Consider the following 23750-nt stretch of genomic DNA (forward strand, 5'->3'; position numbering starts at 1 on the left):
TTGCAGGCCGAAACACTCAACAGTGACTCAATTAGCAGCAGTATTCAACTTATGAAACAAGGCTTAGAAATTGTTTTCCACTCGATTCGTGTAACGCTGATTTAGACGGTCACAGACAGAAATTGGCTTAAATTGTGCTTTAATTGCACCCCTGTGCTTAAATATTTTCTTGGATTTTTCCTTTTCTTTTGAGATTGAATAATAGTAAACAATATGTGGGCGTTTCCAATAGCTAATTGTTTTAATTTACGTTTGTACTATCACTCGATAGTGGTGACGAAAGGCGTTAAAGAGATCCATTAAAATTTCTGTTTCTGATTCCCTTAAAGTCACGCACGATCGTGAGAACTAGCGGCATGACGGAAATACATCATCAGTTATTTCTATGTTAGTTGGAATAACAAAGCATGGAAATGAGCAGTTTAACTGCACAAAGTACTAATGAGCACCTTCTTCAAGACATCCCAATATTGCTTTGTATACTCTGTAGTAATGACCAATGGCATACCCTTTAAACTGGAAGCATTTTTTCTCTAATAAATTTTCCTATTTTAGGTCTATCTTTTATTCTGTTAAGGTGTAGATCACCCCGCCCGTTAGCGGTTAAGTTGAAGGGGTTTTCAATGGGCTGGCTTACATAAGATAAGGTTAAATATTGATAACATTAAATGCATAGTTGCCAAAATCGCAAGAGATCTAATAACCTATTTTATCGTATACAGAATACCTACCCAGTATACTTGAGTATCTTCGTAGCGCAGGACAAATGCCGTACACGATTTTGATCTGCGCCCTTATCACACGAAATAACTAAATGTTGAAATAAGCAAGTCTATTGGTAAACATCGAAAATGATTAATATGAAAATCTGATCGTAAACGATAGAGACGACGTCGACGATGAATTGACGTGTCTAGTTCTCACAAAAACGAGACTAGTTTTTATTTTGCAGTCCTATTTTTATGGAATAATTATTTCCAGTTTGTTGTACAGATCTTCGATAACAATTAAGTAGGAGTCTTTGATTTTTCGCGATTTTTATTATCGTTGAGAATCGCGTCCAAAAAGCCACCCTTAATATATATAGTTGATTTCTTGGTTTAGACATGCTCCTCGATTTCCTCGAAGAGAGATGCTATCTATATCCTTAATATTGCGTCTGTTGTTTTTTTGTAGTCGCCGGCCAATTATATAATAATAGTTCCTCGCCTGGGTCTGAGCCATCGAGAAGTGTTACGTATTGATTCTTACAGTTTAACGATTTGGTGCAATGTTTGCAGAGCAAGAAGTTTTTGAGCTCTGCTTCGATGTTCGTAAACAGTTTGCATCAAGTCAAAACTCCAACACTGAAACGAGAAATTGCAAATTCAAGAGTCATCTAACTAAGGATAGCTCACACATTAATTCACTGTTCGGCAGAACTGACTCCATAGAGGAACTTAGATGATCCAGACGCGATGAATGGATGTATCCAAACGTAGGCCTGTTCTTCAGCACTCATGAATTTCATAGCTTCAGGCCAATGGGCATAATGCGGGCTAAGCATACGGACGAAAGGCGAGCTGTTGGAATGCTCGGGCCGCCTACTCAAATCAGTACCTCGTCGCAAATTGTTATTTTGTTCAGGACAAAGTTTTTCAAGGCCAAAGTTAGTGTCACTTCAGCATTCACGGGAACTGCTGGTTCTGTTCCAGGAACTGCCACGAGCTTACCAACAAGCACATGAAAAACGTTCTCTCCGCGGCGTTGCACTTCGCAGTTGCTGGTCATGCATACAAACACAAAAAAAAAAACAATAGAATTGCCGCTTATAAAATTGACAGTTTAAAAAATATTGCAGCGTTACATAGTACTTTGCCAGGTAGTAAACTCTAAAACAATGGTTGGACACCTAACGATTATTGTTAAATAGAACCGCGAATTACCACCACTAAAATTACGGTTGGATATATTTTCAGATTCAAATAACTTATACAATCTTTTTAACTGCTTCTACCTTAAGTAGCGAATAATATAGCAAAGTATGACAAATAACGCTATAAGGGGCAGGTTTTTTTTATTATTATTATATAACACTAAGGATAGAGCAACATTTCCAAACAAACTCGCCATAGAGTCTATATTCAGTTTTGTAGATTAGTTACCACCATTAAATACCGAGTCTATGTAGCGAACTCTCGTACGATCGCCACGCTTTTTCATTTCCTATGCTCCACAGCATTAATTTCCTGTTTACCATTCTTTAGTATATTATTATCACACTCGTCGCGAAAACCATTTCCTAGTACCCAACAAAATTTCAGCATTTACAATTCGAGTTAGATGTAGAACTGACTGAAGGTTAACTCCTCATGCACTGCAATTATCTAGCAATTTTGTTATGGAAGCTTGTTTTGGACAAAAGCGATGAAGCATGGAATTGTACATACACATGATAAAGCGGATAAGCTAGCAAACGAATTATTTCAGTCGTCAGTATTTAACCGGTTTCCATCAACATTTCTCACCGATTGTCTAACGACAACCAATATAAATATTCTTAGTCTTTACATACATATGATTCATAATAAGAATCAATGCGTAACTCGTAGAAGTCAACTGCAAAAATTAAACAACTGATCATGCCGATTTCTGTAGCTATCGAACTGAGCAGACGACAGTTAACGAAAAGACTGACTGGTTCGAAAATGGGTAGGCAACAACGAGACAGGTGATGCTGCATACCTGAATGGATATTCTGTTTTTTCGTGCTCTTAAATCCGGTACTTCAGCCGTTCGGCAGTATTCCAGACAACTGGCTTCAATCATGAAACGGTCTACGGAAGCGCGGCTCAAGCAACAATGGCAAATTTAAACATTAAGTTATTAAAATAAAATATTAAATTAAAAAAAAATAAACGGTTAACATTTTTTACAGCATTCATATTATTATCGTAATTAGTGTCGTGTGTTTGCGGTTAACATTTTTCGTAATCAACCAGGCGCATTGTCATGATGCAGCGGTGAACATAGTACCGGACGAAGAAGGAAGTGGAATATTTTAGAAAATTTTTTCGTGGCCCAATTTATATACGCATACTTTACCGAGCTCGATCATTTTGCGTTTTTGTCTCAAGTTCGAAATATATATAATCGATATTTTGCAGTCTACTAGGCAATTTAACCCCTGATGGTTCTAAAACACATTGTGACCGCTACTACCGTATATTTGCACATGAATACCCTAGGTTTGCTATATAGGATCTATATTTCCTTTGTTTATATCGCTGGTTACCATGCCCGATTATCCAGTGACGCAGTTAGGACAAACTTAAAGCAGTTTTGCAACCTTTTTTTTATCTAAGATAAGTTAATGTTTTGCATTTTAGCTTTGACGTTTGGCTTCCGTCACGGAACAACGTATGCGTGTCCGCTAATCTTTTTCATCCTGGAAGTACTTTACGCAACGCCATGTACCTGGGCCACATGTATAGTGGCATTATAGCATAGCCTTCCTTTGCGGACATATTATAATAAACATAGGAATATACATATGCATAATTTTTTTCCATTTACATGTCACACCAGTATATTTACCGCCAATTGTAACGTTGTTGGATGTCTTATGGCGATTATTGCCAATCATGGTGTTAGCACATTGATTTATGGTAACATTGTACATGAAATTCGTGGTACCGCTAATCAGGTGATTTGGAGCACAGCTGTCCTATAGCCGATCACATCACCGACAAACGATGGATACAGTGACCTTCAATCCCCAGTACTGCCAAATCAAAGCAGATAAATTGCAGAAACAGATTATTAGCTCATTAACAGGTTGTGTATTTTCTTAGCATTAATACTTTAGCACTTTAAGCAATGCTAAAACTAACGGTGACGGGGACCGTATCATAAAAAAAAAACAATTATTTGGCATATCAACAACGAAGTTCAGGGATATCTTTCCATGAGCACACATCATTTAGCCTCTCAGTCCGAGCTCAGTTTGGCCTATAGAGATGTATCGTATTTATATGCATTCGATGTATGTAGATTGTAGAAATGGGGCATTATTAAATACTTTAACGTTATTTGTCTGCACAAGAAGCAAGTAAAATAATCGTACTTTGTAAAATAAATTCCTTGTTAAGGGCAATATCGTTTGTTTAGGCTACAAGGCCAATCAGCATAGGCTATCCATTTAACCCCAAAAGAAATTGATAGCAATCAAATGATGCGTAAGTTTTATTTTGTAACAACTAAGTTGTAAACTTGCTACAAGCACTGAATCAAAAAATCATCCTAAAAGGTACCGATTATCCAACACGTAATTAAAGCAATTGAAATTAGATTGTGCTACGCAATTGTCCTGCCGGATATATAGCTATCTCGGTGTTTCGATAGAGTGTTACACAAAACTCCGTAAAATTCGTACTTAATTGTTGCGTGTATCATGTGTGTATATATGGATAGTTGGAACGGCGCGGGTAGAACATTTACCCGGACTCGTCAGAAAATTAGCAAAATCCCTTCTGGCGGTTGAGATGATACCGAAAGACCCCAGGATTCAATCCACTCTAATAATATACGTGGTATACAACAAAGCAAAGTCTAATTATACCGAAAAACTCGTGTGGCACTACCAGCACCCGTAGTTACCCCCTAATGAAAACGGTATATCAAGTATTGCCATTTAGATTACGAGTGGCTGTAATAACAATATCTTATGGTGAACAAAACGTAAATACAGGTAGATCACCGTATAACGTGTGGTTGTACGAGTTTTACCTATGGCGACGATAAAAGATTTCATTCGGTTCTACCGGGCGCTGTTCTGTCCTATAACGTCTTTCTAACAGATCAGCACGATGGGCACCAGACTAAGATGGCGCTGACCGATTTCAGCCCAAAGGCATGAGTGAAATCAATCAATAGCGAAGTACCAATTGGCAAATGAACAACGACAAGACGCTCTTTGGGTAGAATAGTCAACATACTCGATCGCATGAGGAGAGTCGCTGGAAAATCCCCGAAACAAGCGCCAACATGTATGAAGGTACCGATTAATGCACCTTGTCTGAGCACGGAGTCGGCGTTGGGAACATATTGGCACCCTTTGGCTGTAGCTTACATTAAACAAATGGTAGATATCAGTTTCTATAACGGGTACTTACTATATACAGTTTCTATAACGCTTACTTTGGTAATATGGCTTGTGAGATCCGCGTAATACAACAATCTAGGTACTAAAAAAAATACTAGCAAACCTAAAACAGATTCGTGATCTGGAGCTTCTGATTTACCTTGGATTCAAATGATTTCGAGGACCTCGACATGGCTGAGTAATTAGCACGAATCATAATTAAGAAGCAGCGAGCAACTCTGCGCCAAGGTAGAAACATCAAAAGATGTCGGCAAAGCGATGCACAAGTAACTGGATGTCAACCCCGACGTCTGTACCTTTGGTATTAGAGAAGGCTTTCCAGTCGTTCAGTTTGTAATGGAACTTTTTACCCGACACAATTGGGTCTGTTTGATTAGAATAGTAAAGAGCGCTTCATTAGAAATACAATGGCTATCAAACGCATTAAAATATCAAGTCAAGGCTGATAATATGCCCATTTTGTCACTCAAAATTGTAGCGATGAGTGGTATTCTTGATAATTTTAGAGAATAATAAGCTTACGTTAATCGGTATTAAAACTTTCCTTTAATTCCTACTCTTTTTCGCTTCGGGGCAGAAACATGACACAGCAATCGCACATTGTCGTTTTACTCTATAAACCCAGTTTAATTCGGCAGATGTCTTGACAGGTTATAAATAATTGTACCTACAGGTTATGTTCTCGATTTTCTTACGTAGCTTTTACTTGTAGGTTTCGTGACAGGCATTTAGCGATGATTTGGGACACAATTTTATTTTATTCACTACACTATACCCACGGCTGTTGCTAGCTACCCAGACTTATTTTGTATTCAATAGCTGAAGATGAAGCAAGGATGAACGTTTTGTTAGAATAGAGTTGAGTAAATTTGCAGCGTAATTAACAAATGTAATTTGGGCTTTAGTAGGGTATGCCTCTAGCTGAAGCTTTTCCTCGCACCAAACTGTAAGACCTATTATTAAATATTTATTTCACGAAAATACATCATGCTTCCTGAGATCACGCATATGGAAATGTTTCGAAAACCTTTATTTAAAATCATAAACACCATCCTCTCATACATAGAGCTACGAGTAAGGTTTCAAACATAATGCAAGGATCATCGGAAAATGATATGATTATTCGCGATGACTATCGTGACATTGTTCACAAACCTTGTCGTGAACGGTCATATTCCTTTTATATTAGTGATTATATCCAACGAAACACCTAGTTGAGATGTTTGTATGTAAACAATACCTAAGAATAATACTAATATTACCTATATTGTAGGCTATTATAGTAGTTTACAATATAAGTGGTTAAGTCAGTTAAGGAACGATAGCCCGAGGTACACAATATGCGTGACATAAGACAAGGTCATCATATACGTACTTGTCATGCAACGACAGTGGTGATAAAGAAAATCTTTACTTGTAACACAAATTTTGTTATAATTCCAAGGCACCACTGCAGACAGGTTTGATAAACACATTAATTGCCTATTGATCGGTAAAATCACTCGTAGTCTTCATGATCTTACCAGTGTCAAATTATGCATGAATTTATTCCACCTGTGTGAGGTCTCACACTCGAGTAATGCATTATATCAAACACACTCAATGATACATACAGCTGAGGAATCATTCAAATCAGCCATTACATTTGTGATCGTACCGAAATGACACGCTGTTACAGTATGTATATAAATTTATGTGTTTAAATAGACAGGTGAATACATTAACGCGTTCTGTTCTCCCGGGTCACGGCAAATTTCGAAATATGTGAAAGAAGAGGATTTTCCAGTGAGCTATTGGCCAAATAAAACCAGTTTGTAACAGTCAATTCGAGTGTACGTAGACTGCTTACAATGCCTGATTGTATCGTAATAATTGCGCGCACGGCACTATCGCAAAGTTGTTAAGTTTCTAAAAACTGGGTATATTACAGGGGCAGCACACGACCAGTAGATAGAATATAGCATTTGCATGGCTAGCAAAAATCATCTAGAATACATATATGACAGGAGACAGCTTAATACCAGGATTGAGAATGCTATTTTCTTCTGCAAGTAAGCAAAATCATTCTAATTAAATTTAAAAAAGAAACTATCTGTGGTATCGCTTTAAATCTCAACCGTTTACCGCAGCACACAACTAATACTGACGAAAGACATGCCTGGTGCATGTTTTCGAAAATAACGGGTATTTTCAAAATTAATCTTGCAATCGGATACACCGAATAAAGTTCAACACACGGCATTTTGAAGATCTTAAAAGTGCCTCTTTGGAGACTAAGTTTGGGGATTCGGTTAGCCCAATGGGCCACTATGACTGAACGACCTCACCGGGGGTAATCTGCCACATGCCGCGACGTCACGCTGCACATCACAACAGCATCGAAACCTCCAAAGGAGCACTGCAGAGCTTCCGGTGCCCAGAACACGCCACCCGACGTCGCTGTTCGGACCGGAGGTACACAAAACGGATGCAACAGTTACACACCGGAAGTCAACCGATACCAAGAGTTGGAAAGCCTTACCGCCTGAGACCCATGAGGTTTAAGAAAAGACGAATTAATAGGCCGCTATTGGCGAGCTGCGATTTATTGGGAAACATAGAAAATATTGTTCTCTGATGGACTTTAATCAGATTGACGTCAGCGATTTTTCTAACAAAAAAACGGTTGTTCCAAGGTTTCTTATTATACTACAGCTCAATTTTCGTAAAGTATTGTATATCATAAAGCTTTCTGATAGATAAATAACACTGCACCAGATATTTATGCTATTTGCAAAAGAAACAAGTATCTCTTAAATCAGAAAGGACGTTTTAGAGGTCCTACTGGACTTGAATGTATCTGTTATGTATATAAATAGGTATATATTGAGCAAAACAAACGAAATAATAAGGAAATTCTCAGTGAAAAATGTCAGTTTAGATTATTGATAAAGATCCGTAGACTTATCATTTAATTCAGTTCAATTCAAATATATTACTGATACGCGAACGCCGAGTAACGTGCCAAGAAATGATAGTTACTGTTATATACTCTTTAAGTCCATTCGCCAATTGTGTGCGCCAGTAAAAAGATAACCGCATGCCGTTTATTGTGGAACTATCAATTTATCTACTTTATATAGAGTGGTATCGTTCAAACGATAAGCCTGGTATAATCGCTTGTTGCCGATCGAATTCCAAGCCCTTGGGAGAGGTTGACCCACGAAAAGGACATTTCAAAAAGTGGTAGCGGCTATAGACAGTGTGGTGCCGTTAATGTACGCAGGCCTTAAACACAATAGATAGCAGACTTGTTGGTTCAGCTTAACTACTGTTCAGATGTTAGTAGTTTCGTGAATAAAGTTAGGCATACTCTGTGTTTTCTTTTCATGGTTAGTTACCATGCCAAGCTAGATACCACGGTCCTGCATCGGAAAAAACTATACGATCACGGTAGCCGGAACTTACTATAATTCAGGTGTTCCACAGCAACCCTTTTTTCGTTCTGCAGCTTATGCCCTATTAGCTTGTTTTTTTTTTGTTCGAGTCATATAAGCTAACTTTCGAGTCAGCCACAACTGAGGCAGAACAAAAACAAGTAGCGCGGATACCCGAGGAAGAATTTCTGGTGAAGGAAGAGCCATTCTCCGAGTGGATTGTTTAATACAGGAGGGTTTTTTCAGGCTGTTGAAAACTCTAACAGTACTAATGCCAGAAGCCAGTGAACAATTAAGCATACTTTTCTCTGAAATGCGAAAGCATTGCTACATGGAAAAGCGGTCAAAATAGCGTTTGGTCCGGTTCATATCATTCAATACATGCTATTTAAATACACGACTGAAGTCACACGAATAACAAGCGGTCAACTTTGCTCCAAGCCAGATGAGTGCAAATCAAAATGGATATGGTAATATTTACTGTACAGTTTTTCTCGAAAACGTAATTTTACTGATAGCTGAAGGTCACCTCAGAGCATTTCTTTCTCTCTCTCTTTCTCCTTATAGTCGTTGGCCCTAACCCCTACAGTCTTTATTAGTACTACTGCTACTGTTGTGCAAACACCAAGCTAAATGCAGGTCTAATTCGAAAAAAATGCAAGTGTGGATAACAGCTGTTAGTATGAGCAGCATTGTGCCTCCTCCGCGTCTACGGCAAAGTGTTTGTTAAACGCACACTGCGGACCGGTACGTGAAATTGTTACAATGATGGCACTGGCAGCCTTTAATCGCAATCATAAGAATCAGAAGCTAACTCTAAAAATATTAAAAATTTTTCAGAGAATTGAAACTACGCGACGAAACAACGGTTATTATATAACAGGAACTGCCAAAAAAAAAAACGGAAAATGTCGCATGCTTTATTTCACGCCAAGCTTGCAAATTGTACGTTTTTTGCAGTGCCAAAAGATTTACAGTGGGCCTATCTAATTGCGCTATCGAAAAACAGTAGATATGCAAACAAAGAACATGGAAATGTTTCGATAACTGTAGTGGTGAAAATAGCAATTTTTTAAAAGTGTTTTCGAATTGCTACAGTAAAGGCGGGTTTTTCGAATGAGCTCTTGTTTAAGTAAAAGCACTGCCTAATAAAACACAAACCTAAAAAAAATTCAACACCATTTTTGAAGCGTATTCACTATAACAAAATACTATTTGTGTGGAATTGTTGTTATGTGTGTACTCTGATTTTTCCACTCAGACTGCAATACGTTTAAAGTAATGGTATAGTTTTAGGATTAATTTACTTCGTCGTGGTATTATTTGAGTGCCTTGTTAGTTAGCAACGGGATTACAGAAGCACGTTAGTAAATGGTTAATTAAATCAATTGAAATTTTCTTTAGAAAACGAATGGGCCTGATATGTAAAACTCGTGCCGTAGTTGGCTTCCCATATAAGTTCACTTCAAAATATCTGCGACCGGAGATTAACTTATAACGTATATAATTCGCACCCTATTAGTCCCTTGTTTACAATGTTGTCGGTTAAATTATGGTAATACCCATATTTTAATGGTATTTTGATGGCAGAGATCTTAATTAACAGGAAAAGTGTGACTGAATTAGGCTAGCACCATAATAAATGAATATAATTGTCATTTGCTCGTTTGAGTTTATTGAAAGTATTTGATTATGTATCAATCCCTTTAATTCTTGGATCTAATCTAGCTTTAGCTAACTGAACTTCTTTATAGTTTGACTATCAGTATTAATATATAAGTTTAAGGGTTTTGAAATGGCATCAGAGATAAACATATCTAAATCTTACTCTTTGCCATTACTAGGATAATAGTATTTTCGAAGTGATTTATTGTTTTCATTTGAAACTTAATTGAAGGCACCATAAAAAAACAGCTGAAAAATTAATTCATATAAGCCATGCAAACATACCTTTATACATATTGTGCTACTTGCCTTTACCCCCTGTAACAATCCATGCACAGATACAGTAAATGCGCTAACTTTGGTTCTACGGTGCTGAACCCTTGTTGTACATATTAGTGTGTTGTAAACGAATTCAAATTATCATTCATATTTTTTTCTGACAGCATATAGCATGTTTTTGACACAAGCTAATCAGAATTTACTTTATCGACATCATGCTTTCGTTCGTTATTGCAAATTCAATAGCCGTATGCCGAAAATTGGCTGGAAATGGAACCATTTGCCAGGGACATGTATATCTTTAAACTCTTGATATGTAACATGAATAATTTAATTATTGTTGAATTATATTTGTGTTCAATTACTTTTTTGGAGTTAATTTACTTTTTCAAGATTAATTCTCAGGGGACCCATTTTTTACTCGTATTTGAGCGTAACACGTTATATACGAAGCGCCAGTTTTGGCCGGCAGGTTAGATTTCAGATTATACTTTCGTCGAAAGCCTCCTCGATTGCGGCAACACGTTTTCGTCCTTCAGATTCCAACAGCTGGTCACCGCTTCGCTTGTCTTCAACATTCCAATCTTCGTTCTCGAAAACTTTGCATAATTCGCGTGCTACACTTTCGCTTAAAGCTTCCTTGCCTAAGGTTTTAATCAAATTTGAATCCGCAGCGAAATAAAAACTCTACCACAAATCGTTGGTTTTCTTGACCAAAAGATGTCTTTCCTTCTAAATTTATTTCCCCTAAAGTAAACTCAACTAGTTTTTACTCTCGGGTTTCTATAAGATGGGGTATTTATCATCCAAACTTCGTTTGCTAGCGACGCGTTGTTCAAAAGTTGTTTAATATCAAAGTCCGCCGTACTTGCTTGTAACACCTTAGTATATTAGCTACTGTGACCGTATTATAAGACATTATTACTGATAGGCCGACTTTCTATATTTCGCCATAATCATGTCCTCTTGGTAGAAAATTATATTTTAAAAGAACATTTCTTGGAGGCAGAGCATATTTTTAATGTAAATATTGATGGGAACATTATTTCAGGTCACCATGCCGCTTGACTTTAGCGAAGCTTCTGCTTTAAACCTGTGAGAATATAAAGCATAGAGGTTTAAAAAAAGATTTGAGCCACGGTATATTCCTTGTCAGAGACATATCACAATTACCTACTTTTTTAATCCAGTACCTACAGAAGTTTCCAAAGCTTTTTATTGTGATAATTAAGCCCGACTAAAACCGCATCCTCTCAACGTTCCGTCATTTAGCACACGGCCGCCATTTTGATACCACGCCGGCTGTTCGACCTGAAGCTCCGCGCGAGATTATCCTGTAGAGTCTCAGTGGGTATTTGATTTTTATTGCAGTTGCGAATTTAGCAGCGGTAGCATAAGAATCGGACAGTACTTTATGCTGCTTGTATTCCGTATGTATACGTAACTAGCTCAATTAGAATAAGTTGAAGATAAGTGTCTGGTAAGGTACGTGAGGCACCGCCATCTCATATTCAAAGACGTTTCACAATTTCGAACAGCTGAGTTTGTTCTCAATAGCGGTAGTAGTTTCAGATTCAAACTGTGTCGTTGTTTTTTTGCGTATTACATTATTTGGATAGCAAAATGACATTCTAGCAATGTCAGCGTTCGTCCCTATAGAATAAACGACGTCTGAGTGTTCCCACAAATACTATAGATGTTCTATGTAAGGACCGTAGGTCGGTACCCCTTGGTTGTTTACAGATGGTACATATATGATTTTTTGGACATTTCTGTACGTGATGTCTATCTGATCTGTGTACCAGTGTTAAAATTTGCACTTGTATTGTCGTACGTGTCGCAGTTAGTTACCCTTTATTTAGAACTCTCTCTTAATTACGTGAATATAACTTCTATGAATTTGATTATATTTAATTCTTTAATAAATGTATAGTGCTCCTTTGCGTGTTTACCTATGATCATGTGTAAACCAGATAAAGAAAGAAATGCGCAATATTTGATAGTTTCTCTTAAGTGAATATTGAAAGTCGTTTCTCGTGTCTGTTCACAGCGAAATATATAGTCAAGCAGTGGACGAGTAAATCAAAAAAATTTTGTAACAGGCTTTGCAAACATATCCGGAATGACGACAATACAATCTAATTGCATCTACTATTTTTATTATAGTAGATTAAGGAAGGAAGTTGGTTATATATAACCGTAAATGGCTGTCCACAAAAATTGTTTACGTTTAATCCCAGAGGCGTTGAACTGGGTGTTGGTACGAGGGTAGTTCTCATCCTTAAAGATCACTGACACACATGAAAATGCAGAATGAAAAGCTCGTTTCAAGTAAATATTGTTTCGCTGGATAAGCGTTTTCCCATTCAAGTGGTCTTTCATTTAATATATTTCAGTAAATACTGGAACCCTAACAGATATTACAGCTCAGTTGTCTAACACAAAATTTTAACTTTATTTTTATTTTAGATTTTAATGATAGTTGGAATATTGGTTTTTGTGCCTAAATGTCAATGTTACTTCATTTGTAATCTTTTTTTTTAATAGATAATGTCCTAAATGAATGGATGAATAATGGCTAACGAGCGCCATCTATATCTGTGCACCCGCTAACTTTTCAACTGGCTTCGGACTTCGGTGGTGCTCTTTGTGTCTGCTTGTTCTTCGTTTGTTGCCCTGTGATCCGGTATTTCAAATTCTCTTGATTCATCATCAGCTGTGTTGTCTATTGTGCCGGGAAGTGCTTAATTTCCGGAGATATCGACTCTCGTGTGTAATCTACAGTGTAGCAATAAAGGAATTCTATTTGCTGCGAATCTTCTTTAGTTCAGGTATTTATCTAAGAGTGACTGAATCCGCTTATCTACAGGTATTAGATATAATACCTGATTAAAGATATAAATTGTTATTGATTATGAATAAAGTTGGCAGGTGCCATAGCCGTACAAGCTTGTTGTGGTGAATTACGCGGAAAGCCTGACCCTATTTTTTAAACATTATCTGCTAAGTATCCTTTTACCTTGATTAGAACTACTTATAGAGGGGAACTTGTGTTTGGGTTGATTTTGAATTGTAGCAATGTATATGAAGACAGTACGCTTTAAAATCCAATACTTGCCTTGTACAACTTTACAGCTGTTAACTTTTTGGCGCTCTATTCGTTCTAATTTTTTCATATTGCGTTATTAGGCTATATATACAAAGTAGTGACTACCAGGGAAGGCGAATAAATGCGATTTCACCGATTAAGTTTTAATTTGAATTTACGAAAAAGTATAGTCAACGTTATTTTGTGAGCAAAAATTAGTCAGTTGTTACGCTTGTGCAGGAAATTCAGAATATCTTGAGAGCATTTTGTGTATACAACAAATAAAGCGTAGTATTGAATAAAATGACATTTTCTTTCAAATGTAATCATAAAGTAGCATCGTTTCGGCAGCTCTTCATGAGCCCCCCTATGTTGTAGTTGCTATATATATTGCTAACCAAGACAGAACAGAAAAGTTTTTATGACAGGGCAGTTCTGTATTGTCAGACGTTAGTCGCATTGGCTGCATAATTAATAGAACTTACGATGTGGATTTCGTTTTTTGCTTTAATTTAATTCGGCGATATATTGAGTGCAATCATATTTAAAAGATCGTAGTGCATTATGAAATACACATTTTTCGATAAATTTTTGTTATTATAGAATTAGGTAAGAGTAACCCTATCTACATGACAGATAACGTAAAACAGCATTCTCAATTGATTGTCGCCTATTTCTTATTGCTACAGGTGTCCGAAAAAAAGCTATCTAGGTTGTCATTATGGATATGGAACCACTGGAGCCGTCTTTGCAGAATATCTTTGACCAGCAATCGTTGAAATGGATTTTCGTTGGCGGCAAAGGTGGTGTTGGCAAAACAACTTGCTCTTGTTCCCTTGCTGTTCAGTTAGCGAAAAAACGGGAACGCGTTCTGATCATTTCGACCGACCCTGCGCACAACATTTCTGATGCGTTCAATCAAAAATTCAGTAAAGTTCCCACGCTCGTACAGGGTTTCCCTAACCTATATGCAATGGAAGTAGACCCTAATCTTGGTCTCTCGGAACTTCCCGATGAATACTTCAGTGATAGCGACCCATATAAAATGAGCAGAGGTATGGTTCATGAACTCGTGCAGGCGTTTCCTGGTGTGGATGAGGCAATGTCTTACGCGGAGGTATTGAAACTTGTTAAGGGAATGAATTTTGACGTGGTCGTGTTCGACACTGCGCCAACAGGCCACACTCTACGCCTTCTGTCGTTTCCGCAAATCATGGAAAAGGGACTTGGTAAACTTCTCAATCTAAAAAATCAGCTAAGCCCACTTATCAGTCAGGTAGCTAGCATGCTTGGCTCAGGAGATCTCTCAGCTGACCTGATGTCGAATAAATTGGAGGAGCTATTACCAGTAATTAGGCAAGTAAACGAACAGTTTCGTAATCCGGAGCAAACAACTTTTATTTGTGTCTGTATAGCTGAGTTTCTTTCTTTATATGAAACCGAGAGGCTCGTGCAGGAGTTGACGAAATGCGGCATAGATACTCACAATATTATTGTAAATCAGTTGCTATTTCCTAAAGCTGATGATGATTGCCGTATGTGTCGGGCACGTGTTAAACTTCAGACAAAGTATTTGGATCAAATTAACGATCTTTATGAGGATTTCCACGTTGTCAAACTACCTCTATTAGAGCGCGAGGTTCGGGGAGTAGACCAAGTAAAAGAGTTCTCGGAAAACCTTGTTAAGCCTTATATACCGCCATCACAAGAGACTTCTAAACAATCTGCGCAGCAATCAAAAACGTCTAAAACTCATACTGAGCAAAAGGACTAATGGCGTTCGATATGACAACACAAGAGATCACTAGCTTTCACGGTTTTTGTCAGATCACAGCTAATAAATATCCCATTAATGAATAAGTAATAACAACGGTTTCTACATGTTTCATTGATCAGTTATTTAGGGGTTAACCGGACAAAGAAAACAGTGAGACATTATGAGACATCTGCGAGACGTTTCCTGTTCTGACTAAACTTCCTTGTTGAATAAATATGTCCAGGTACACTCATTTGCTTTAAGTGTCTTTATTTAAGAAGAATTAAATAACCTTTGTTTAATATAAAAAGCATAATATTCTCGTGTCAATAGATCGGGATGACACTTATCGTATTGTGTAGATAAATACCTACTAAGAAATATGAGATCAATTAATCTGAAATAAGTTTAATTCTGAAGTTAATGGCAAAATAATGATAATTTGAGATATTTTTGCCGTTAAAATCAATTTCCTACGCTCAATCTGTTTGTACCAAAATCTATTCAAGAGTAAATTCTGTGTACTTACTTTATAGCAAACGACGTGATATGTTGATCGGCGGAAAATCGAATATTTGCATTAATTTATATTACAATATGGTACCTGTTGATGTCTGTAATTGTATCTGTTGTACCTATTAACTTTTGATTGAAGAGCCGAACTGTTAATGTATGAGAAAGGAATTAGGAGTTAGTTGATACTGGATTTAGCGGAGAGGAATCCACCCTCCATAGTCGAATTTCATGCTCATGGGCCCATATTAGGTATACGATGCTCTACACGGCCATGTAAAAACAGCAAAAAAACGGCCATGAAAAAACCATCTGTTAGTAACAATTTGGATACTGAATATTTCTCCAAAAAACGAACTAAAGAAATTTACTTTCTATAATTTAGGTGCACTAAATGTCTTTGCTTCTTATTTGAGCATTTAAAGCTTATTGAGGTAGATTTTGCTACAAGTAATGAAGACATGTTAAACTGACCCTGGCTCAAAGAGCTCTATAAAAGCTGTTTTGAAAAATTAATTGCAGATTTCTAAAAAGTCGACACTATTCGGTATTACATAGCTTATTCCCCATTTAATAACATGGTCGTAATCCTATTATGCATAAAGGATAGTGATTTACAATATTAGAAATAATCTTTTATCAGTTTAATCTTATGACAAAACGATAGGTTCATGTGTGCCTTATTTAAATCGTTCTCTTGAATGTAACTAAATAAACTTTCAAATAAAAATATTACTTATATTTTTCTGGCTTAAAGCATTTTACGAATTTTTGTTCCGATAAATTCATTTGGCACTATACTCAATAATATCATCTTTGATGCTTTGCTCAACTTTTTCTTTGATGTAAAATCATAATATTTTAAACATTTTTTTGAGTTTTTAAAAAGTGAAAACCTTTATATTAAAAGTACAAGACTAACACAAAGAGGCCACATATGTTTTAACTAAAAGTATCCGATATTAGCTATGAGGTCATAAGCTATTAGTAGACCATAAATAAAACTGCATTTTGAATATTTGAATTCTTCTAACAGGTGCATATAGAACATATATTTCGTACATACGAGTAAATATCATTGAATAACCATACAAATGTAGCAGGTTTAATTCGGAACCGTTAGGGACTCCCACGATTAGGAACTACTGTACCCATGCTGTCCAGACAAACGAATCTCGTCCCCATATAGTCTGTGGTTAGCGTACTTCCGCGCTAATATTAAGAACACGGTGTGGTCCAGGTTCGAAGCCGGATATAAACGCATGACGTTTATGCTGGAAGCCAACAGTCTGATGGAATTTCAAACGGCGATATTGAATGTAGGGGACATAACATAAAGATATGCTGAACTGACCACAAAAACTGTAGCGACATCAAACTACTGTAAGAACTTATAGAGTAACGCCACTTACGAAAAAGGTCACGCGTATGCACAAACCACATGCATTTTTTACTTCCTTTTTTGTTTTTTTCGGCACATAGTCACATTTATCGTACGAATGCCTATAAACACAACTTCACATTAGATTCGTTAATGTATAAAGCTCGTCTTTTTAAACATATTTTAGGAAAATTTCACTCAAAAAGCATATTCGCTCCGTATGACATGAAAATATCTCTAACTAGTCTGAAGACCTGAAGACATCTTTCAGTTTAGCTGTAATAGCGCGTAATTTTAACATACTTCGACGCACATTACATAATCTAGCATCATCCTAACCATAGTCATGGTTGTTAAAGCTGTGAGTTGCCAACAAAAGTAGATAAAGCTCATCTGCATATGACACGTGGTATAATAGATCATTTTGTTCCTGAAGACTTAATTATGTGAAAGATCTTCTGATACATTAAGTCTTGTCTTCCATCAGTATTTGTATCGATGTAACAATCGTTTCGATGAATAAGAGCACCTTGAAAGGTCCTGTGTAGAGGCGTAACGATACTTTATGTTATAAAGGAATCTGTTAAGCTAACTTACATTTAGTTAATATTTGCGGACCTCGAATTTTCGTTAGGGTGGCAAATATGTAAATTAGTTACTAGCCGGTTAAACGTCTTTAAGAACCAAGCTTTCTTGTAGAACAGCATGACTAAATTTACTAGATAGATAACGGGCTGGAAAATAATAATTGGCAAATTCGGTATTGAGTGAGGATACCAATGTTATGAGATTTCAGCCCGTGGTAACAATGGTTGTTACCGATTCCGCGTTTTGCTAACAGACGTATTCACCACGCAATAAAGTGACTTTGATGTGATATTTAGAACACACGGGTGAACTTCCTTACATAGGCAGTTTTTTTTTGCAGAAATAAATAGACTCTAATTAATTTGAATAAAAGGGCATGTGGGTATTTGAAAAAAATAGAACTTTTTTATTATTAGATTATCTGGTCCGGTAACAACAGTCGAACAGACATTTGAAAAAATTTAATTCTGGTCTATATGGATAAAACAGTGATTCTCAAGCTGTTCGAAATGACGTGGATTTTATAGAACACTGTGCATCGTAGAAGTCTTTCTTTACGATAGTGTAAAAACATATAACTATCTACTGTTGCTGCCTAAATTAAGTTTATCGTCAAGGGGTCGCGAAGATAATAACAAAATAAATAGCTCAAAGAAACTGAATAAAGCCAACATATCTTTTTGAAGAAAAAAAATTTAAAGAGCTGGTGTTCCTCATTTAGACTAGGCAACGTTATATAAACACATTTGGGGTTGTTGTAAATGCACATAGAGAATCTGCTACAAGACTGAATTTCATGTGAGACGCTATAGCCTGAAAACAGAATAAAAATTCTACTTCTAGTGGTAGTAGCATACTAAATATAATTGATTAATCGCATGGAAGAAAAAAAAATGGGTTAAAAGTGTTGGTGAACACCAAAAAGTTATGACTAACTCAGTGTAGGCCTCCTATTTCTTATATATTTACATCATTTCGGTTCTGTAAATAGAACAAACGTTTTGAGCAAACACAAATCAGATTATATTAAATGTGTTAAAATGTGCATTAAACGATTTCATGGAAAGATATTCTAGTCGTAATGAAATGCATTTATGTGATGTATCCTTTCAACTTTACAACTTGTCTTCATCAAGTTGTATTTTTCTTCTTCACCTTTTTTTATTTACTTTGATTTATTATGCCTTGTTTCTTTTTACTTGTTTTTATGCTAGGTCTAATAAGAGCCATGGTGCTACTGTATCTTTTGTTTCATGGAATTTATAATAGGATTTTTGTTCAAATTTCCAATATTTTTCTATTTCCATAATTATTAATGTTTCAAAAACTAGACTTTGAGCCCGCCTATCTTTCTGTTTGGATCTGCCCTTTCCACTGTCGTCGTCAGTTCGGACGTCGCTTGGCATATCCTTGATAGTAGAAATTTATAACATAATCATATGATGACGGGTCTACGTCAATGGATAATAATTGACAAGATGCTCCCGCAATCTCGTGATTTAAAAAATGACGCAGCCCGTCCAAAAATACGTAAGTATATTGGGCTTCTTATACCACCGACGTCATGATTTTTATGGTTCGAAGCTAAAACTCAGCTCTTTGAAAGGATCGTCCGCCGATAAAATTAGCATTTCAGCATCGAACTGTAATTCTAGTAAGTTCACAGTAAGTTAAGGAAGAAGATAAGTTTATTAGATTCTGTTCTTACCTGCTGTCATAAATGCTTATTATTTTCGGAAGAGTGCGTTGTAGTAAAAATATTGCGTAAAAAAATAATGAAATTATCCGAAAATTTAATCCATAATGTACAGTAGTATTGTAGCAGTACTATGCCACCTTACTAAGCTCCGTCTGAAAAAAGTCCCTTTATATTTGTCCTTCAAATTCCATTTACAGTGTGGCATAATAGTACTACAGATTTTCAATTTTGCCGAAATTGTTTATCGTTTGTTTAAAATAAAAAAAAAACACTCATTTTAACTAGCTTAAGTTCATGTTTTCACTGCGCTTTTGTCACTTTGTTTTCCTTCAGACACCGATAGCGGCTGTAATGCACCCGTTGTGCGAGTTGTCAAAGATATGCATGGACTCGTATATAAGCTGGTGCTCATACAAGGCGTAGGGCAGATAGTTTCTAGACAAGCCGACGTGCAGCTCACAATGACAATGTACGTAACTCGTAAGGATGCATGCTATATTGAGCAGATCTTCGAAAGTTTCTACGACAACCAATTACCAAGTGATTTTATAAAAATCTATGAGCACACCGAATGCAACCCCTATGTTAAGTCAGTGACAAATATAATGCCCGTTGGCCTACAGAAAGCTGTGTTAACTATGTGTAGAGACGAAGAGGCAATAGTATATATAGATCCATTGATGGCCTATGGTTGCGCCGGGCTGAACTATGGAGACAAAGCAAAAGAACAGATCCAGCCGAGCACCGCTCTTGTTTACAAGATTCGTCTTATACGTTGGAAAATAAATAACAACGCAGAACAACTTGAGCAGTTTTCAAGCCTACAATCAGCAACGCCTACTTTCGTCGAACTGCTTGCCCAGGCTAGAAAACAACTGCTTGCAGGAAAAAAATTCACCGCAATGCAGTCGTTGAGGAGAGGCATCACAGTGCTCGAAACAATACCAATCGATCAAAGGATCCTTGAGCCGATGCAGAAACAGGAGCATGAACGAACACTCCTTTATATACTAAAGCTTGCGTCGCAGACCGCAATGCAGTTGGGTTGGTACAATTTTACTGTGTCGTCCACCCGAAGAGCACTCCAAATCGATCCCAAAAACACTGAAATTATCTTTTTACAAGGCTGCGCATACTTCGCCCTTGGTTATAGTGACATAGCAAGACAAAAGGTGCGTCAAGCCCATCTAAGGGATGTTACCAATAGAGATTATAGGGAAAAGCTTGATGAAATCAATCGACACGTAACCCTAATCGATGACTCTGAGTCGGATGATGAATGCCACCAAGACTACGAGCAAATGGCTAGTATAATAATGGAAAGAAAGGCGGCAAATGCTGGCCGTATAGTCGAAGACGTGATGAAGCTGTGTAAGGAGCTGGCTGACTCTGGAGAACCAGATGTTTTGATACGCGGCGGATTTTCTTTTGAGGACGTGAAATCCATTCTAAATGCTTTGCAGTCTGAAATGGATAGCGAAATAGTTGTGAAGTTATTCCGTGAGAACATAGAGGTGGAATTTCTTTGCAACTAGATTAAACAGCGTATTACATAATAGGCATCATAACCAATCAACTAGGTGACCTACAAAGAGTGAAATCCTGAGTTTTTCTATTTTAACTAAAGGTCAATTCTATCAAATTATCAACAAAGGTACGGATACGAATGTCAGACCGTCAATATCACTCTATATGTGCAACTGTTTTTTATCAAAAAATAATTATATTTCCCAGTTTTATCAAAAAGTTTCTAATTTACTTTTTAAATTAACCGTAGTATTTGGCAAGAAGGTTAAATATGAGGCCTTTTGAGTGTTCTCGTAATTATCTGCATTTGTAACGTCTACTTATTGAACTACTTCATTGTATATTCTGTTTCACAATGTATATTTCAAATTTATTAATAATTTATTTTGATTATGTGGGAGCTTGTAAAACCTTGTAACGCTAACTTCATATTAGGTCATGAACCTTTTCAAACATTTACACAGAATAAAATGCGCCTGAAATCCAGCAGATTTCCTATTATTACTGCTATTGTTAGTATAATTAGCGCCAGTTGAGTCCCACCGTTACAATTATATGATTACAGCGCGCCCTAAAATTGTTTTGAGTGAGTATGTAAATGTCAATGAGGAAAGTTACCTTTAATAAACTGTTTTATAGCTAATTCAGCGAATTCAAGAAACAAAAAACAAGCTTCATCTCTTTTGGAAAATTACGAGGCAAACTCGGCATCACAGTGCTATACGAAACGAAACTTAGTCAGAAACAGTAGGTGGTGGTTTTTTAAGCTCTTTATCATTTACTATTAACATACGTATTGTAATGCCTTATAAGCCACAGAAGTGACAGTAAAATTCTATATATATCGAAAAATTATGAAAGGCAAGGTTGTAAAGCTTATTCATATATGTTGCATGTACAAATGTTGGGTCGCTCAGTATAACATGCAAGATAGTGATCTCCTGACCGTTCATGCCTTCGTCACAAGCATAGTTCTCTTATTTTCAATTGAACTATTCATCATTATTAATGACCCTCTGCTATTAGGTAGTACCTTATCTATTCCGCGGCCTAGTCTATTTGCTAGAGAGCTAAGGTCTCAAAAAGAACATGTTCAGACATGTTAAAATGAACAGTTTTGCTATGAAGAAATTTACGTAAGTGATGTTAAGATGATGAAGTAGATGACAATGAACGACTTGTAACCTTTGGATGATCGCTACCGTGACTCCTGCTGTATGGAATAAACGTTATCGTGAGGTTGGGAGTGATTTACTTTTGTTCACTGAGTTTAGTTTCTAATAGAGTTTTTCATCATCTCCGAAATACGACTGCAGATGAGAAAAATGGAACAGCACAGTTCGACCGTAATGGACGAGCCAGGATTCGTGAGACTGTACTGGATAGCACCTGCACAACCTCTGCAAATTAGGCTTTTGCAGCCGTACATTTGCTGTAATATAATGTCTCAACAGTTCAGCCGTATTCGTCCATTGGTACGACCATCTGCAATTATCCTAAAAAATAATTTTTTCATTGTAAGTCACAGTTCGATGTAAAAATGCGCCACTGTTTTTATGTAAAAGCAATAAGAAGCGTCTTTATATATGTCTGTTTTTCCTTCTGTTTAAATTTTTAGCCCTATTAATATCGGGGAGATAAATATAGCATGTTTACGTGCACCAAGCCTGAGCTCTCACCCGTTGACCTTGAAATGGGTGGGTTTTCGCCGCGGTTCTCATCATTTCGTCCACAAGGCTCACTTTTTCTTCAGAACGTTCTTTCTAAGTTTTTGAAAGCGACAGTTTACGCGGTCTTTGATAATAAATCCTCCACGGAATACAAGCGTTATATAACGGACTGCTCCTAGATTAGTCAAATTTGCTAATTCTCCATGATCTATTGCTACACGTTTGCTGGAAGTATGAAAAAAAATACTTCTACTATAATAAGATGCTTGATTGCTTATTTTTAATTGAAATTTCCCAACTATTAAGAATATTTGCATGAAGTTGATACCATTATTTCATTTAGCAGTCCCGGATCGCTAATAGGGCAGGCGAACTATTGAAACAAGTTGACAGTTCTGGTGGCTTATAGCTCGCTCTCGACATAACCGAATATTTTGGGAAATTTTAGAACCTGTATAATATCTTCTCATAGCCAAGTTAAAAACATAAGTTTATCTTTGCTATAACTAGATCTTAGCTGTCAATACTTCCGATAAGTTTCTATTCAATACTGAACTTGGTTTTATATTAACGGGTCAGCTACGTTCCGCATGGACGACTATATCTGATATAAACTAAGATAAAATACTTATGGAGGTTTATGATAGCCTGTTATGAAATGAAATCTTCTGTCCCATGCGGTAAAGTTATTAAATCAAAAAGTCATTTAATGGAAATTGCTCTGTTTGGACTTAGAAGCGTCCAGTTGTGTGTCGTTTGTGTGTATACAGACCCTAAACATTGAACTCCTAAGTAGACGGCAGAAGTAGGTAAAGATTCGCTAAAGAAGGCACTTCGTTGCTTTTAGATAAAGGTTATATAGTGGCATAAATGTTCAAATGTATAGGCATATACTTTGATACCATATAGCCAAGCTAGCTCTAGCAAATCTCTCCAAGAAGTGGTCTGGGTTTGAACCTAGGACTCTGTTTCATGCGGGGAGTCAGCCGTTTGATAAAATGGCTAACGGCTGTACCGGAAGTAAA

General features: G+C 36.8%; 2 protein-coding genes and 1 long non-coding RNA gene across 8 annotated transcripts; 2 read left to right on the forward strand and 1 right to left on the reverse strand.

Moving 5' to 3' along the window:
- Positions 1–900: 900 nt before the first annotated feature.
- On the reverse strand, positions 901–3362 carry LOC111261913 (uncharacterized). Of its 3 annotated transcripts, none has more exons than XR_002681278.2 (2): positions 2430–3362; positions 901–1762 (listed from the first exon to the last, which is right to left on the reverse strand). It is a non-coding gene; the product is annotated as an uncharacterized LOC111261913 (long non-coding RNA). The 3 variants fall into 3 exon arrangements; XR_002681276.2 differs by having other exon boundaries at positions 2158–3362; XR_002681277.2 differs by having other exon boundaries at positions 2145–3362.
- Positions 3363–11763: 8401 nt separating this feature from the next.
- LOC111261910 (ATPase ASNA1 homolog) lies at positions 11764–15600 on the forward strand. Of its 4 annotated transcripts, none has more exons than XM_022835775.2 (3): positions 11764–11850; positions 13051–13334; positions 14281–15600. In XM_022835775.2, exon 3 carries the CDS (start codon positions 14313–14315, stop codon positions 15363–15365), a length of 1053 nt encoding a protein of 350 aa, XP_022691510.1. In that variant the 5' UTR covers positions 11764–11850; positions 13051–13334; positions 14281–14312; the 3' UTR covers positions 15366–15600. The 4 variants fall into 4 exon arrangements, with proteins under 4 accessions (XP_022691510.1, XP_022691513.1, XP_022691511.1 ...); XM_022835778.2 differs by having other exon boundaries at positions 11797–11850; positions 13220–13334; XM_022835776.2 differs by lacking the exon at positions 11764–11850 and adding an exon at positions 11898–11988.
- Positions 15601–19223: 3623 nt separating this feature from the next.
- On the forward strand, positions 19224–22640 carry LOC111261906 (peptidyl-prolyl cis-trans isomerase FKBP4). The gene is made up of 2 exons (XM_022835764.2): positions 19224–19359; positions 19862–22640. The coding sequence occupies exons 1-2, from the start codon at positions 19269–19271 to the stop codon at positions 21061–21063; spliced, it is 1293 nt and encodes a 430-aa protein (XP_022691499.1). The 5' UTR covers positions 19224–19268; the 3' UTR covers positions 21064–22640.
- The last annotated feature ends 1110 nt before the right edge of the window (positions 22641–23750 follow it).

Source organism: Varroa jacobsoni, unplaced genomic scaffold (assembly GCF_002532875.2).
Source record: "Varroa jacobsoni isolate VJ856 unplaced genomic scaffold, vjacob_1.0 scaffold_612, whole genome shotgun sequence".
NCBI classification, from domain to species: domain Eukaryota; kingdom Metazoa; phylum Arthropoda; class Arachnida; order Mesostigmata; family Varroidae; genus Varroa; species Varroa jacobsoni.